At 45.6% G+C, this 15,204-nt stretch overlaps 1 protein-coding gene across 1 annotated transcript in view; it reads left to right on the top strand.

The window, feature by feature from the left end:
* Positions 1 to 8,302, top strand: part of PLD1 (phospholipase D1) — a 186,185-nt gene extending 177,883 nt beyond the window's left edge. The window contains exons 26-27 of the mRNA XM_030216519.1: positions 4,441 to 4,558; positions 7,315 to 8,302. Of these exons, the coding sequence (XP_030072379.1) occupies positions 4,441 to 4,558; positions 7,315 to 7,539 (343 nt within the window). The 3' untranslated portion in view covers positions 7,540 to 8,302. The remainder of the gene's footprint in view (positions 1 to 4,440; positions 4,559 to 7,314) is intronic.
* Positions 8,303 to 15,204: the final 6,902 nt, after the last annotated feature.

The raw sequence follows: 15,204 nt of genomic DNA, 5'->3' as shown, positions 1-15,204 counted from the left end.
GTCCGAAAAATATTTTCTGATGCGCATAAAGTGGCATTTGACGTGCGTAGGTCATTACCACCCGGTTACCGCATGAGACCTTACCAAGAAGTGAATGGGTGATGGTAAGGTCTCAGACCCAAAATGGACACACACCAATTTTTATTTTAACGCAAGTCCATTTTCTGCAAAAATGTTAAAAAAGGCCTGTTTTTACAGGCGTGCTGAAAAATGGACCTGCGCGCGGCCAAAACCCGCACCTACACTATCGCAGGCCATTTTTCAGCGCACCTTAGTAAAAGGATTCCTAAATCTTTTTTGCCTCAGTGCAATAGAATTGAGAGACTTGTAAGTTCATACTGAGTAAGTATTTTATTTATTTATTTATTTATTTATTTATTTGCATTTGTATCCCACATTTTCCCAACTATTTGCGGGCTCAGTGTGGCTTACAATACATTGTAAAGGATGGAAGTGCAATTGGTTGCAGTACAATTATGGGTTACATTGTGAAGAATTATATAAGACAGAGTAAATGCAGGATATTATTAGGGGGTGGAACAGTGGAATATAACAGTGGTGAGTTGGAGGGGGACAGAGCAGTATCGAGGGAACAGGGAGGTCTGACAATTTTATCTGTGGGTAGGGTTTAAGAGTGGTGAGAGCGCGGGAGTAGAGGTTCAGAGAGTGTATTGGCGCGTGTCTATGAGATTGTATGGGCTTCATGTGTTTTGATCCTTGCCGTAGATTTTCTCGAAGAGATAAGTCTTTAGTAGTTTGCGGGAGTCGGTCAGTTCGTAGGTCGTTTTCAGGCTGCGTGGTAGTGTATTCCAGAATTGTGTGCTCATGTATGTGAAAGTCGATCCTTGCAGTACTTTGTATTTTATGCCTTTGCACTTAGGGAAATGGAGATTGAGGAAGGTTCGGGACGATCTTTTAGCGTTTCTGGGTGGCAGGTCACTTAGGTCGGACATGTATGCAGGGGCTTCACCGTGAATGATTTTGTGGACTAAGGTGCATACTTTAAAAGTGATGCGTTCCTTGAGTGGTAGCCAGTGTAGTTTCTCCCGTAAGGGTATATGTGCTGCAGTTTGTGTATGTTTACTGCATTGCCCCCCCCCCCTCACACACACACACAAACATAAGTGTGGAACAGGGGCATAGCCAGACTTCGGCGGGAGGGGGGTCCAGAGCTCGAAGTGAGGAGGCACATTTTAGCCCCCCCCCCCCCCCCCGGCGCCACCGACCCCCCTCCCGCCACTTTTGACACACACCTCCAGCGCAGCCACCCGTCCCTTTCGACCCCCCCCTCTCGCCGCCGCTAAACCTCCTCCGCCACCGCCAGGTACCTGATGTCCTGCACAGAAACAGAATCCAGATCAGCAACGCGCCGTAGACCGGCGCTGAAGAGGACTTCGGCTGGCAGGGGTTGGGGACCCCCGCCAACAAAGGTACCTGATGGCAGCCACGGGGGAGGGTTGATGGCGGCGGGAGGGGGGGGTCGAATGTGGCGTGGGAGGGTCGGCAGTGGGGGGTGGGGTGTGAAAGCAGGGGGGCCAAGGCTAAATCTGCGGGGGCCCATTCCCCCGTAGCCCCACCTAGCTACGCCCCTGGTGTGGAATGACCTAGCTTCTATAAACTTTGTGTGGCGACTTTGAGAGGACATATGATTTTTCTATTTTACAAAGTAAAGGAGTCTTTTGGGGGCAGGCATATGAGGGGGGCAAAGATGACCGTTTTCTCATAAGAAATTCACGTAGTTCATGTGTGTCTTCCCCACTTCACTCATCTTATAAATTTGGCACAGCCGGACCTAGCGGCGCCAAACCTTTTTGTGGAGCTTGATTTTGTTGAGGGGGGTTGGGGGGAAGAGAAGGAAAGTTTTCAATGATTTGAGGAGGGGGCTAAGCGTGATCCTTCTGAAAAATATATACATGAAGGGGAGGTTGATCTGAGGCAGTCTAGGGTGTCGCACGCTCTGCATCTCCCCATGGCTTTCTCCTTTTTCTTTAATTTCCCTTTTTTCTCCTCCAGTCTGCCCTCTCATTTCTTGTTACATTTGTACCCTGCGCTTTCCCACTCATGGCAGGCTTACATGGGGCAATGGAGGGTTAAGTGACTTGCCCAGAGTCACAAGGAGCTGCCTGTGCCTGAAGTGGGAATCGAACTTAGTTCCTCAGGACCAAAGTCCACCACCCTAACCACTAGGCCACTCCTCCACTGTTGCTACTATTTGAGATTCTACATGGAATGTTGCTATTCCACTAGCAACATTCCATGTAGAAGTCGGCCCTTGCAGATCACCAATGTGGCCGTGCAGGCTTCTGTTTCTGTGAGTCTGACGTCCTGCACGTACGTGCAGGACGTCAGACTCACAGAAACAGAAGCCTGCGCAGCCTTCTACATGGAATGTTGCTAGTGGAATAGCAACATTCCATGTAGAATCTCCAATAGTATCTATTTTTTTTTTGTTACATTTGTACCCCACGCTTTCCCACTCATGGCAGGCTCAATGCGGCTTATATGGGGCAATGGAGGGTTAAGTGACTTGCCCAGAGTCACAAGGAGCTGCCTGTGCCTGAAGTGGGAATCGAACTCAGTTCCTCAGTTCCCCAGGACCAAAGTCCACCACCCTAACCACTAGACCACTCCTCTTCTCTTTTTGATTCTCTTTCCCTCTTTCTTTCTCTTCTTCCATTCCCACTTCTTCTCACGCTATCTCTTTCACTTCATTTCATTCTCAGGCCAGACATACCCACTAGTTCTATAAAGGGCGCGCGCCCAAATTGTGTGCACATCTTAACTGAATAATTAGCCAATTAGTGCTGATAATTAGCTTTTTAACAAGCTGTTATTAACGCTAAAGATCTACGTGCATACATTTAGGTGCCTAATCCGCATTTAAATTTTATGCATGTCCTAAAAAAGTGGGCGTGGAAATGGGAGGGCCATGGGCGTTTCAGGGCAGATTGTGGGCGTGGTTTTTGGTTACGTGCGCAGTTATAGAATAAGGAAGCTCCGTGCCTAAACATTTGCACCATGTTTTTGTTGGTGCAAATGGATGCACCTAAATGTAAGCGCGACCCCCCCAGGACTTATGCACTAGTCTATAAACCGCACCTAACTTTTATTTATTGCATTTGTATCCCACATTTTCCCACCTTTTTGCGGGCTCAGTGTGGCTTCCAATACATTATGAATAATGGAAATACAATTTGTTACAATTCAGGTTATGGATTACATTGTGAAGGGTAAGCGAGATAAAGTCAAAATCGATAAGGAATAAATTAATTGAAAGGAAAAATGAGAGAAATGAGACATTGGAAGGAGAGAACGGGAAATTAAGGGGCGCTGTATTAAGCATATGGTATACATTTTTCTGTGAGTAAAGGTATGAGTGTGGTGAGATTAGGGGGTTGCGAATTCATAAGTGGATGTATTGATGTATTACTGAACAGTACGTGTGAGCTAATAGAATAGTGCTCAGTTTTTTTTGTCTGTTATTAATAGAATGTAGTCCTTATTGTGTTAGCGCACAGCGGGGCCCTTTTACTAAGCCGCGTAAGTACCTCTGCACATCCAGCGTGTGCCAAATTGGAACTACCGCCCGCTTACCGCATTCCATTTTTGATGCGTGTCCAAAACACGCGGTAGAGAATATTTTCTATTGTCTACCATGTGGCGCTTGCCCGGCAGTAATCTGCAGTTTATGCACACTGGCCGCTTATCGCCCAGTTAGCGCCTGAGACCTTTCCACTAAGTCAGTGAGTGGTGGTAAGTTCTCAGGCCAAAAATGGACGCAGGCTGGTTTTAATTTTGTCCATTTTCGGCCACAAAAAAAATGCCTTTTTTTCCAAGTGCGCTGTAAAATTGAACTGCGTGCGTCTAAAACCGGTGCAGGCCATCTTTAGGTGCGCCTTAGAAAAAGGGCCCCTGTATTAATAAATAGGTCCCATTGCATAAAATGGGACTGCGGTAAGTGAGATGCATTAATGCATGTTGATCCACGGTAACATAGTAATGTCTTTTAGTGAGTCTCAGTTCTCGACCATTTTCAGTCTCACTTCTTTCCCTTTTCCCTTCTCCCTTAGTGGATTCTTTCATTTGGTCTATGCAGCCCAGCAGGAGCACATTCATTCCTCTATACACTTGCTGTCAGCCATGTAGATGCCACAAAGATGTATAAGGAATTTAAACAGCGTAGGGAGCAGGTCCCGAGGGATTAGGGGCACAGTTAGTGCCTCTCACTAACAAGCATCCCAGCTTGCACTTTGCATAGAATTATCACTGCAAGGACAGGGTGAAAGTTAACAATCACCGAGCCAGAGTATTCAGCAGTACTGAATTCGTGGCCCTTTTGTTTTGCCCTTTCAGAAGCAAGAATTGCATCGTAGTCTCATTTCTACAAAGCCTCACTTGTTTGGACTCTTTTGTTACCACCGCTGTTTCCTTCTTTTTCAGGGTAGTTCTCGGCAGTGCTTCTGACCTCACTATCAACATCCAAGATCCCGTTAGTGACAAATTCTTCAAGGAGGTCTGGGTAGCCACAGCAGCTCGTAATACCACGATTTTCGACAAGGTAGAGTGGTTTAGTTTTTCAGTATCGAGCAATACCACTAATTAAGAACAACTACAGTATGCGAGTGGATTTGGATATACAACCAAAGCAGTGGTGTAGCTGTGGGTGGACCTGGGTGGTCCTCTTGGCTCAGGCCCACCCAGTCTGGTGGCCATTGAGGCCCCCAGAGCACCTCAGTGGCAGCTGCCTCACTGCCCTGTCTCCCGTTCCTCCAACCCTGGATCTGTCATCTGCCCCTCCCCCAACCACAGTCCAGCAACTCCTCCTCTCTCTGAATCTTGCTCCTCTCGCTTCCCGCTCTACCTGAGAACCTCCAGCTGCAACAGCAATTCACACCTGCAGCCTGCACTGGCCCCGCAGGCTTCCCTTTGCTGCATCCTGCCAGAGAGGAAACAAAAAGTGATGTTTGTGAGGTCGGGATGCAGCAGAGGGAAGCCTGTGGGGCCAGTGCAGGCTGTAGATGTGAATTACTGCTGCCATCATTAGTTCTCAAGTAGAGTCAGGAGGGAAAAAGGCTCAGAGAGAGAGGGGGTTGCTGGGCTGCTGGTGGGGTGGAGTAGATGTTGGATCCAGGGGTAGAGGATAGGGAGAGAGATGAGCAGGGTTGCCAGCTGGGAAAAATTTTCCCAGCTCGAAACTAGCCATAAACCCGCCCGTAGCCAATCCCCGTCTTCCGCTTCACTAACCCCGCCCCGCGTCACTAACCCCGCCCCCTACATCATCCCTGACGTCAACCCCGCCCCTGAAAGGCTTCTATTGGACCGAATTGGACCAATAGAAGCCCCGGTAAAAACCGCCGAACTCGCACAGCGGCGACGGGAAAACCGCCCAAAAAACCGCATCCCGCGGCCGGCGAAAATTTCCCGCCGCCGCTTGCGAAAACCCGCCCAATTGGCCGGTAAAACCGCCCACCTGGCAACCTTGGAGATGAGAACAAAAGGTGGTGGGGGGAGGAGTTTTGGAAGGACCCACCCATGTTTACTCAAAATGGCAGGTCTGGCTTCACCACTGAACCAAAGGCCCAGATTTCTGCATTTCCTGAACTGAATTCTTTTGACTAATGCCTCTGTAAAATATTAGAAGCAAACCAAATTAGCTGACAAGGTGCCATAGACTCGATGTGTAGCCTCTAGTCCAGTTCTTTTTCTGACTTGGGGGCACAACTAAGGGCCATGAAACATTCCACAGGGCTGCTGGATCCTTTCCCACATGAATAGGGTAATCTTGGAACAGGAAGTAAACTGCTTACTCCTTTTCACTAAGGGTCATCTTCCTATTGGTTCATTTCCTGGATGCCAAACCCTGTCTCTCTCCTGTTGAGGTATCTCTATATATGGCAGCCCCAACGTTCTAATGAAGCCTCCACGGAAGTTGAGGCACCCGAGATATCCGGTGTGCCCCTGAGTGTCTGCACCGCCCTCGCGTCAAAACGTGATGACGTCGAGGGCGGAGCAATGACACTCGAGGGCCGAAACGGCACAGGCACGAAGGCGCAGCAAAAAAAAAAAAAACCCTCCCCACACAGAGCGAACCACGAACAACGTCCGACAGTCACACGGAGGTAGGCAAGCAGCTCGGAGGGACGGAGGGAGGGGGCCCCTATCATTATAGAACCTTGCTAGCGCCCGTTTCATTGCGCTCAGAAACGGGCCTTTTTTCCTAGTATTAAATATTGCATTAAGTTAATGTGTGGTACCGTACTGCACTATACGTTAAGGATAACTTTATACAGCAAAATGGTACCATGGGAAAGTAGCTACCCAGATGCCTACCTAGGCATTATTTTATAAAGACAAGTAGGTGCCTGTGTCTTTGTAAAATACTTTGCATATCTGGCAGAGAATGCGCCCACAATGTAGAAACCATTTCTTACATCTGCTGAAGAGCAGACGTCAATGAAGGCATGTACAATACACACCTATGAATGTAAATTAGGGGTTTTAATAATCTATGCATGTGCTTGTAAACTCCAGCATTGTGCATGCCCACTGGCAACGTATGATTCTATAAGACGCCATTCACACATATAGGTCGGTACATAATGAACAGAAATGAATTTATAAGATTCCCTTCTAAGTGCAACGCACAATCCCTGCCTATTCCCTCTGCCCACCCCCCACCCCCACTTCCAATGTCATAGCCGGGAATTTTTAACAAGGGATGCGTCTCCCATGCCCCCCCCCCCTTTAAAATCACCTCTGCTCCAGTCTTCACCAGGCAGCGGCAGCAACATTCATAGGCTGCCTGCACCGGGACTTTCTCTCTGAACCGTCCGGCCCTTCACAAAACAGGATGTTGCGTCAGAAGGCAAGAAAGTCCTATGAGTGCCGCTGTCCAGCCGAAGATTGGAGCAGAGATGATTTTTAAGGCACAAGCGGGGGGGGGGGGGGGGGGGGGGCGATGAGAGGGGGCATGGGGGCCGGGTCTGACAGGGGGTGAGTACTCAACACATGCACCTCAAATAAATACTCCACTGCTTCCCCTCCCCATTTCACATTTGTCAGCGTGAGAATTAGAGAATTTTGTTTCTTGGGTGTGTTCGGGCAGGATGTGCTAATTCTTGTGTCAACTGCTCAGTGTGCTTTAGTAAAAGGGCCTAAATCTTGTAGCATTTCCGATTTTCAAATTCTGACTTGATAAAATATATGAAACTGGTTACAGAGGCGGTCCTCCAGTACTTCTAGGCTGTTAAAAGCACAGGTCGCAAATCTTTCTTTAGGCAAATGTTATACTCAAGCTTTTTGTTTTTGGATCAGGTCTTCAGATGCCTTCCAAGCGATGAGGTCCATAACCTACTCCACCTGAGGGAATTCATAACCAAACCAGGACTAGCCACGGAGGACCCAGCTAAAGCAGCCGAAGAGCTGCAGAGGATTCGAGGTTTCCTTGTACAATTACCTTTTTATTTCCTTTCTGAGGAAAACTTGCTTCCTTCTGTTGGAACAAAAGAATCGATAGTGCCCATGGAGACGTGGACCTAACAAGGATTTAAGTATCCGAGGATCCTATGCCTTGTGCATCGGGATATACGCAGTGGGGTGTCGTGAAGATTTCAATCAAGCTGGGGAGCTTTATCTCCACGCAACTAATATGCTTTTCTTTCCTCGAAGGGCAAAAGACAATATATCATTTTGCACTACCAAAAACAAAAAAGATATTTAAAGAAGAAAGTCATTAAAAATGACAGTTTGTTTACATTCAGCAGGCACGATCTAAGCATATGTTTCCATGACATGAAAGCATGCGTGGTATATTATTACCGAACTCTAGAAATTAAGCACATGACTTGAGATACAGTTGATCAGTTTACAGTAAGCTCCTTGTGTGTCCCCTCAGTATCGGGTTCAAGAGCCACAGACAGCATATATTTTCCTTGTAGATGTGTACGTTTCCTGTTCTTGCATAGCAGCCAATGAGATTGGCTGGTCCGCACACGTAGGAAATACACATCAGCCATAAATGTTGAACTTAGGCCTATTTGGGTCCAATATTCAAACCGCAGGAGGCAGCCGAGCTAGCTCCTGCGGTCGGTAGTAAACCCGGAAATTTAATACCAGGCTGTATCCAGTGAGCGGCATCGAATTTCCGGGGGGGTTTTTTGGCCGCTATGAACATAGCAGGTTAAGCCGATATTCATCGGATGACTGGTTAAGTTATAATGGCCAAGGATAGACCTGCCATTTATGCAGGTCTGTCTGGTCACTAAAGGCCAGATGCACTAAACAATCGTTAGAGCCTTTCCCTTACCGATTCCCTTAGCGAATCGGTAAGGAACGGGCATGGATTAAGGAAAGGGAATGCAAATGAGCTGCTCATTGTAGCTCACTTGCATTCTCTATTCCATCGTTAAACAGTCAGCCAATCGGCCGGTCGAGCATGCGCAGAGCAGCCAAGCGTTATGCTGGCTGCTCTGCACATGCCAAATACGTCTCCCTGTGCCGCCCGAAGACACCGCTCCGCTTCAAAAAAGATGTCCATTTTGGCCGTCATACCCCCCCCCCCCCAAAGACGCCACTGGTTGTGATTAACATAGTAACATAGTAGATGACCCAATCTGCCCAATAAGATAAACTCACTTGTGTCATTTTTTGTGTATACCTTACCTCGATTTGTACCTGCCTTTTTCAGGGCACAGACCGTATAAGTCTGCCCAGCACTATCCCCACCTCCCAACCACCAGCCCCGCCTCCCACCACCGGCTCTGGCACAGACCGTATAAGTCTGCCCAGCACTATCCCCGCCTTCCAACCACCAGCCCCGCCACCCACCACCAGCTCTGGCATAGACCGTATAAGTCTGCCCAGCACTATCCCCACCTCCCAACCACCAGCCCTGCCTCCCACCGCCGGCTAAGCTTCTGGGGATCCCTTCCTTCTGAGGAGGATTTCTTTATGTTTAAGCACAGCCAAAAAAGACGTTTTTATTATTGCAGTGGGGGGGAAATGACGGCCAAAATGGACGGTTTTTTTGGATGGGCGTCCTGGAGCGCTATTTTTTTTTTTTTTTTTGAGAGAAGGACGTCCCTGACAAGCACTTGACTCCCCCCCCCCCCCCCCCGATTTATTTTTTTTAAACTTTTGTAGCATTTTTTTCAATCCCGCACAGCCCCAACGAGAGGTACAGACCTCTCGTTAGATTTTCCAGCGTTAAGGCAATCAGAAAAGGTTAGTGCATCTCATTATGATAGGGTTTCTACACAATTTGCTCATCTGCATTCCGTTTTCGTTAGCTGCTACTGTCCTCGGGAAAAAAAGTCTTTAGTGCAAGCCAGGGTTTACTACTTGCTCGTTAATGGCTCGTTAAGTTTAGTGCATCTGGCCCTAAATTTAGCCGTACAGCTGATGACCGGGCTAGCCGCTAAGCGTTAATATTCAGCCGAGAGAGCTGGGTACCTTGCGCTGAATATAAGTGTTTAGTCAGCTTAAGGAACAGCTCCTGGCTGGTTAAATAGCGCTAAAGTTTGAGCAGGTTAGCAGTTACCTATTTTGCTCTTTTTGTACGTGTTTGGTTTTTATTTATTTGGCACCATGAAACCATTATAATAATTGCTGATTACTTTCTAAATTAGGCTCACTTACTGCAGGTCATGTTTTAACTGTTATCCAGCTGATACAGCAGAGGCCTTACACCGTGACTTTAAAGTAGTATCGGAGTCTCGTTGTCCTAGTCAACATGTCATTTGCTATAAATTAAATTTGCAAATAATGATAACATTTTATCTTTCTGACCTCTGGCAGTTCTGGCCCAGATCTGGTTTACTTGGTAGTTCAAGGTGGTGACCCACGAATGAGAAATGAATTAAACTGACATGACAGGTTTTAATTTTCTTCAGCTGACGGAAGCTGAACCATGTCCAAGTCATGTGCATGTGGAATGTCCAAAATCTTCCTTTTTTTTTCTGTTTCATTGCTAGAATTCACAGTTTTTTGAAGGAAAGAACTATGAAAGCACATTTGTTTTCCAGTCCAGATGTTTTCGTGATCTTTAGTGTTATGAGTTATCTTTGGTTCAAATGCAAAGAAAACGCAGAGAACATATTTCTGAAGTACATCAGACCACAGGTGCATAACGGGTACTTTCTGTCCTCTTAAGAAGCTATAATTAAATGCAAAAGAATTTTACATGCCGTATCATTGAAATTATGAAGGTTAACATTCCTCAGGGTTTTTGGGCAGCCCTGATCGTTGGTGCGTTTGCTACTATTTATGCCCAACCTCAGACAGAAGACTATGGAGACCTTGGGACTCGTTTTCAAAATAAAAAAATGTCCCAAAAAATTCATAAGGTGGCAGAGCTCTCAAGAACGTCCAAATTGTGATTTTTGACACCGAACATCCAAATTGTGATTTTTGATACCTCAATTTTAGTTGTTTTGCTCCACTGTTCGTCCAGATTTCAAGGGGGCGTGTTTTGGATGGGACGTGGGTGGCACCAAAACATAGACTTTTTTCTGCAATAGTGGAACAAAATGAAAACGTCTAGGGCCAAAATGAAGATGCTTTTGGTTAGACCTGCAGTCATGACTAAGTGACCAAAAGGTACCCTAGGTCAGTGTTACCCAAGTCGATCCTGGAGTAACCCCTTGCCAGTCAGGTTTTTAGGATACCCACAATGAAGGAGGAATGGTCTAGTGGTTAGGGTGGTGGACTTTGGTCCTGGGGAACTGAGTTCGATTCCCACTTCAGGCACAGGCAGCTCCTTGTGATTCTGGGCAAGTCACTTAACCCTCCCATTGCCCCAGGTACAAATAAGTACCTGTATACAATATGTAACATGCCATGAGTGGGAAAGCGCGGGGTACAAATGTAACAAAAATAAATAAATAAATAAAAATATGCATGAGATTGATTTGCATATACTGCCTCCATTGTACACAAATCTTTTTTCATGTATATTCATTGTGGCAAGGGGGTACTCAAGGACCAAATTGGGAAACACTGCCCTAAATGACCAAATGACCACTGAAGGGATTTAGGCATGACCCCCCCTCTTACTCCTCCAGTGGTCACTGACCCCCTCCCAGCTCCCAATGATGTGACAGTACATACCAGGCTGTATGACAGCTTCAGATATAATGGCTATTCCTATTAGAGCAGCAAGCAGGTCCCTGGAGTAGCCTAGTGGTCAGTGCAGTGGACTGTAGAGAAGGAGTCCCAGGCCCATGTCCTACTCTAACTGGTACACTTGTGGTGGAATGTGTGAGCCCACCAAAAACTTACTGAACCTACATATAGGTGACACCTGCAGGCATGGAACAATAAGGTCTATTATAGTGGTGTACAGTTGGGTACAGTAGGTTTTTGGTGGGTTTTGGAGGGCTCAGCATACAGTATAAGGGGGTAACTGTGAGATGTGTACCTGGGCCCTTGATGTGAAGTTCACTGCATTGCCCCCTAGGGTGCCCCACTGCTCTGCTGGGGATGTCTGTGTGGCCAGTCTATTAAGAATGCGCCCCCCCCCCCCCCCCCCCATACGTCCCAATGGCTTCTTTTTGTGCGTTTTTCCTTTGGACTTTTTTTCTTTTTTTTTTCAAAAATGGTCCTAATAGATAGATGCAGTGAGCACAAAAAATCTAGCAAATGGCCATTTTAGAAACAACATTTTTCTGGTTTGAAAATGTCCTTGTTCGCTGCTGGATTTTTGGACTTTTTTTTTCGCAAAACATTCAAAATTGGATTTGGACATCATATCGAAAAAGCCCCTCTACATCATACTTTATACCCTGCTTGGTTTTATGGGTGTTAATTTCGATGCGGCTTAGAGAGCTTTTATTTCAAGACTCGTGGCCTGATGGGTATATGAGTTTTGCGACTGTAGGGAAAATGTTGAGCGCACAGGCCACTAAATGGTTCGATTACACTCTGCAGTCAGTGGATTCAGTCTGAAAGAATAATCAGACAATGAATGGTTCAATTACACTCTGCAGTCAGTGGATTCAGTCTGAAAGAATAATCAGCCACTGAATGGTTCAATTACACTCTGCAGTCAGTGGATTCAGTCTGAAAGAATAATCAGCCACTAAATGATTCGATTACACTCTGCAGTCAGTGGATTCAGTCTGAAAGAATAATCAGCCACTGAATGGTTCGATTACACTCTGCAGTCAGTGGATTCAGTCTGAAAGAATAATCAGCCACTAAATGGTTCGATTACACTCTGCAGTCAGTGGATTCAGTCTGAAAGAATAATCAGACAATTGCTCAAGTCTCAAGGCTTTTGCAACGTGCCTTTTTTTCCTCCTTGATATCTTCGGCAAGTCACTTAACCTTCCATTGTCTCCACTACCAGCTTAGATTGTAAGCCCTCTGGGAACAGGAAAATACCTATTGCCTTGAGCTAATACTGAAAGCAGTGGCGTAGCCACAGATGGGCCTGGGTGGGCCAGGGCCCACCCACTTAGGGCTCAGGCCCACCCAACAGTAGCACACGTTTAGTGGTAGCTGGTGGGATCCCAAGCTCAGCCAGCTGAAGACTTCTTCCTGATGGTAACGAAAACGCTACTCTCCATGATACCGGCGCCTGCGTATGTTCAATTTTCAGCGCATGCCTGCTGCAGACTGCCAACGTGAAAAGAAGCGTTTTCCCACCAGCTGAGATATTTTTTGGTTGGGGGGGGGGGGGAAGAACAATTGGTGTCCACCCACTTCTTCCCTAGGCCCACCCAAAATCTGTTGTCTGGCTATGCCGCTGACTGAAAGGCAGGAACTAAATCCAAAATCCTCTGGCCTCTCCCTCCGTGGTTCCATTGACGAGGACACTCAAACTCAAGTCTGCTGTATAATGTTGTGCGCAACAAAGCCAAGTGTAATTACTAACAATTTTGTGGAAGAGTCTAATGTAAATGAGTAGATTACTACCGTTTGATGTGAACACAATGCTTAGTTTATGTCATATATAAATGCAGGGCTATAGGCCAGATTTTTAAAGAAGATGAAACACTGTTAATATTTACATAATTGTAATGTAGATTTCTTTACTAAATTCCATCTGGGATTGTAATGTGTAATGTTAACACTTAACTGTAAGTATACAAATTATTTTTGGTATCTGTTTACTATAAAATAACTCTCTCATACAATATTATAAGCATTTATTTTATAAGGTAGAATCAGAAATCTACCAGCTCGCAGACTTATATATGCATCCAAAAAAAATCTGCTCTCACATTGCACAAAATTGAAAAGTATTTCAGGTGGAGGAAAGACTTCAGTAAAACAGCTGCTGCATAAAACATTATTAGTCAGGAAATCACCCCTTCCCTATTTTTTTATTTTTTTAAATGTATTTTTTAAAAAATCTAGTTTTATCCTTTATATTTTGTATTTATATAAAACTCAGATTTTACTCCAGCAATTTAGCTTTGGCAAGAGTAATAATGATTCTGGTCAGCTCTACGGAGCTCCCTCCATTTCACTGCAAAACGCTTCTTCGGGAGCTGCCGGCTTACTGGCTAGCGTCGCACACATTTAATTCTTCAGGATTCTCCTACAATGTTCTAAAAATAAAGAAATACATTTCAATTAGTACCTCAATATAAAAAAAACATCTTGGATTTGCCTTTTTTGATGACCCTGGACTCATTCTGTATTGAAAATGGGGCTCCCTTTTCTTAGAGACGCCAATCCGCTGATAACCTATCGGAGCCCGCTGGAATTCTCATTCAGGTGTCAAGCTTTGGGATCACAAACCCACTACTCACGTTAGTGATTTGGAACAGTTGAAGCTTAATAGCAAAATTTAAAGAGATATGAAAGCTAAATAACAGTTTTTAGAAGAATATTTTCCATTCTATGGTTACATTTAAGCCTATTGTCTCTAACTTATTCAAGACATTCATAAGGTTTAATCAGACATAATGAATTTAGTAATAAGTTGTATCAAAACATTTTTATTTTGTCCCTGTATCTTGTGTATTGTGTTTAGTGTATTTAAAATCAGACTTCAGTCATGGCGAGAGCTATGTCCTCCTTTTTTCCTATGATGTTTCTCGAGTATCCATCTGTCACAACTCTCTTCGTTAAGCTTAAATGGACTGACTCGAGTACAGGGCACACATTTTGTCATGTTTCAGGTAACAGAAGTACTACGTCTGAAACTGTGCATCGTCTAGCTGAAACAGCTAGTGACCACTCACCAGATTGCTGTTTCCCGGTTAGCCCCTGCTGTGTGTAATAAGCTTCCTGATCATCTCATGTTGGCGTCTCTAGCATACCAAGGGCGGGGCAGTGGGGGCGGTCCACCCCCGGTGCAGGCAGCAAGGTGGTACGCGGAGCAGGTGCATGGCTGTCGACTCTGCCAGTCCCCTGCCCCAGAGCAAGAAGTTGACGTCAGAGGGGGCAGGGGATCGGCAGAGCCGAGAGCCGCATGCCTTTTCCGGTCAGCCCTTGCTCAGAGGAGGGGGTGCTCCACCCTGGGTAGCAACTAAGGTAGGTACGCCTCTGGTTGGTGCCATCGTATAGTAAATTTAAAGCCACATTGAAAACGTGGTTTTTCACACAAGCCTTCTTTCCTCAAGGATGCCAGTAGCTCCTATCTTTCACTTTGACAAGTCTACTGTGAGTAGATAGCAGAAGCCTGCAAGTAACAAGGATTTCCAGTGCTGCCTGTTTTGACCCTTTTCCTTGGATATTTTCCTGTGGACTTTGTGTCACTTTAGAGATGTTTTTCTCTTTTGAAAATGAGCGCCATTGGGTTGAGCAAAAAAATTCCTTACAGTGGTATATCCAGGCTTAGAGCTTCTCAGCATCTATAAATAAATCTCTTCATTGGCCAAGCCTGATTTAAAGGTATCATCAAATTTATTTCCATTCCTGGCTCTCCTGGGTATTCAGTTCAGACACCTTAGCACTGTTAGGCTCTAGAAGTCCAAATCTTTCCCTTATTTATTTATTCGATTATTTAGCTTGTCCTTACAGCACGCAGAACAGGTTACAGAATTACACTCATAATATAATAATACAGTACAACATGTAACAAAATAAAATAAAATTAGACAATGGTTCCAGCCTGACAATTACAATTTCAACTCATCAAATCACTAGATCAGTGGTTCCCATACCTGGCCCTGGAGGCACCCCAGCCAGTCAGGTTTTCAGGATATCTATAATAAATATTCATGAGAAAGATTTGCATGCAGATCTCGCTCT

This window comes from Microcaecilia unicolor, chromosome 10 (genome assembly GCF_901765095.1).
Source record: "Microcaecilia unicolor chromosome 10, aMicUni1.1, whole genome shotgun sequence".
NCBI classification, from domain to species: Eukaryota; Metazoa; Chordata; class Amphibia; order Gymnophiona; family Siphonopidae; genus Microcaecilia; species Microcaecilia unicolor.
This window is presented reverse-complemented; position numbering and strand designations above follow the sequence as displayed.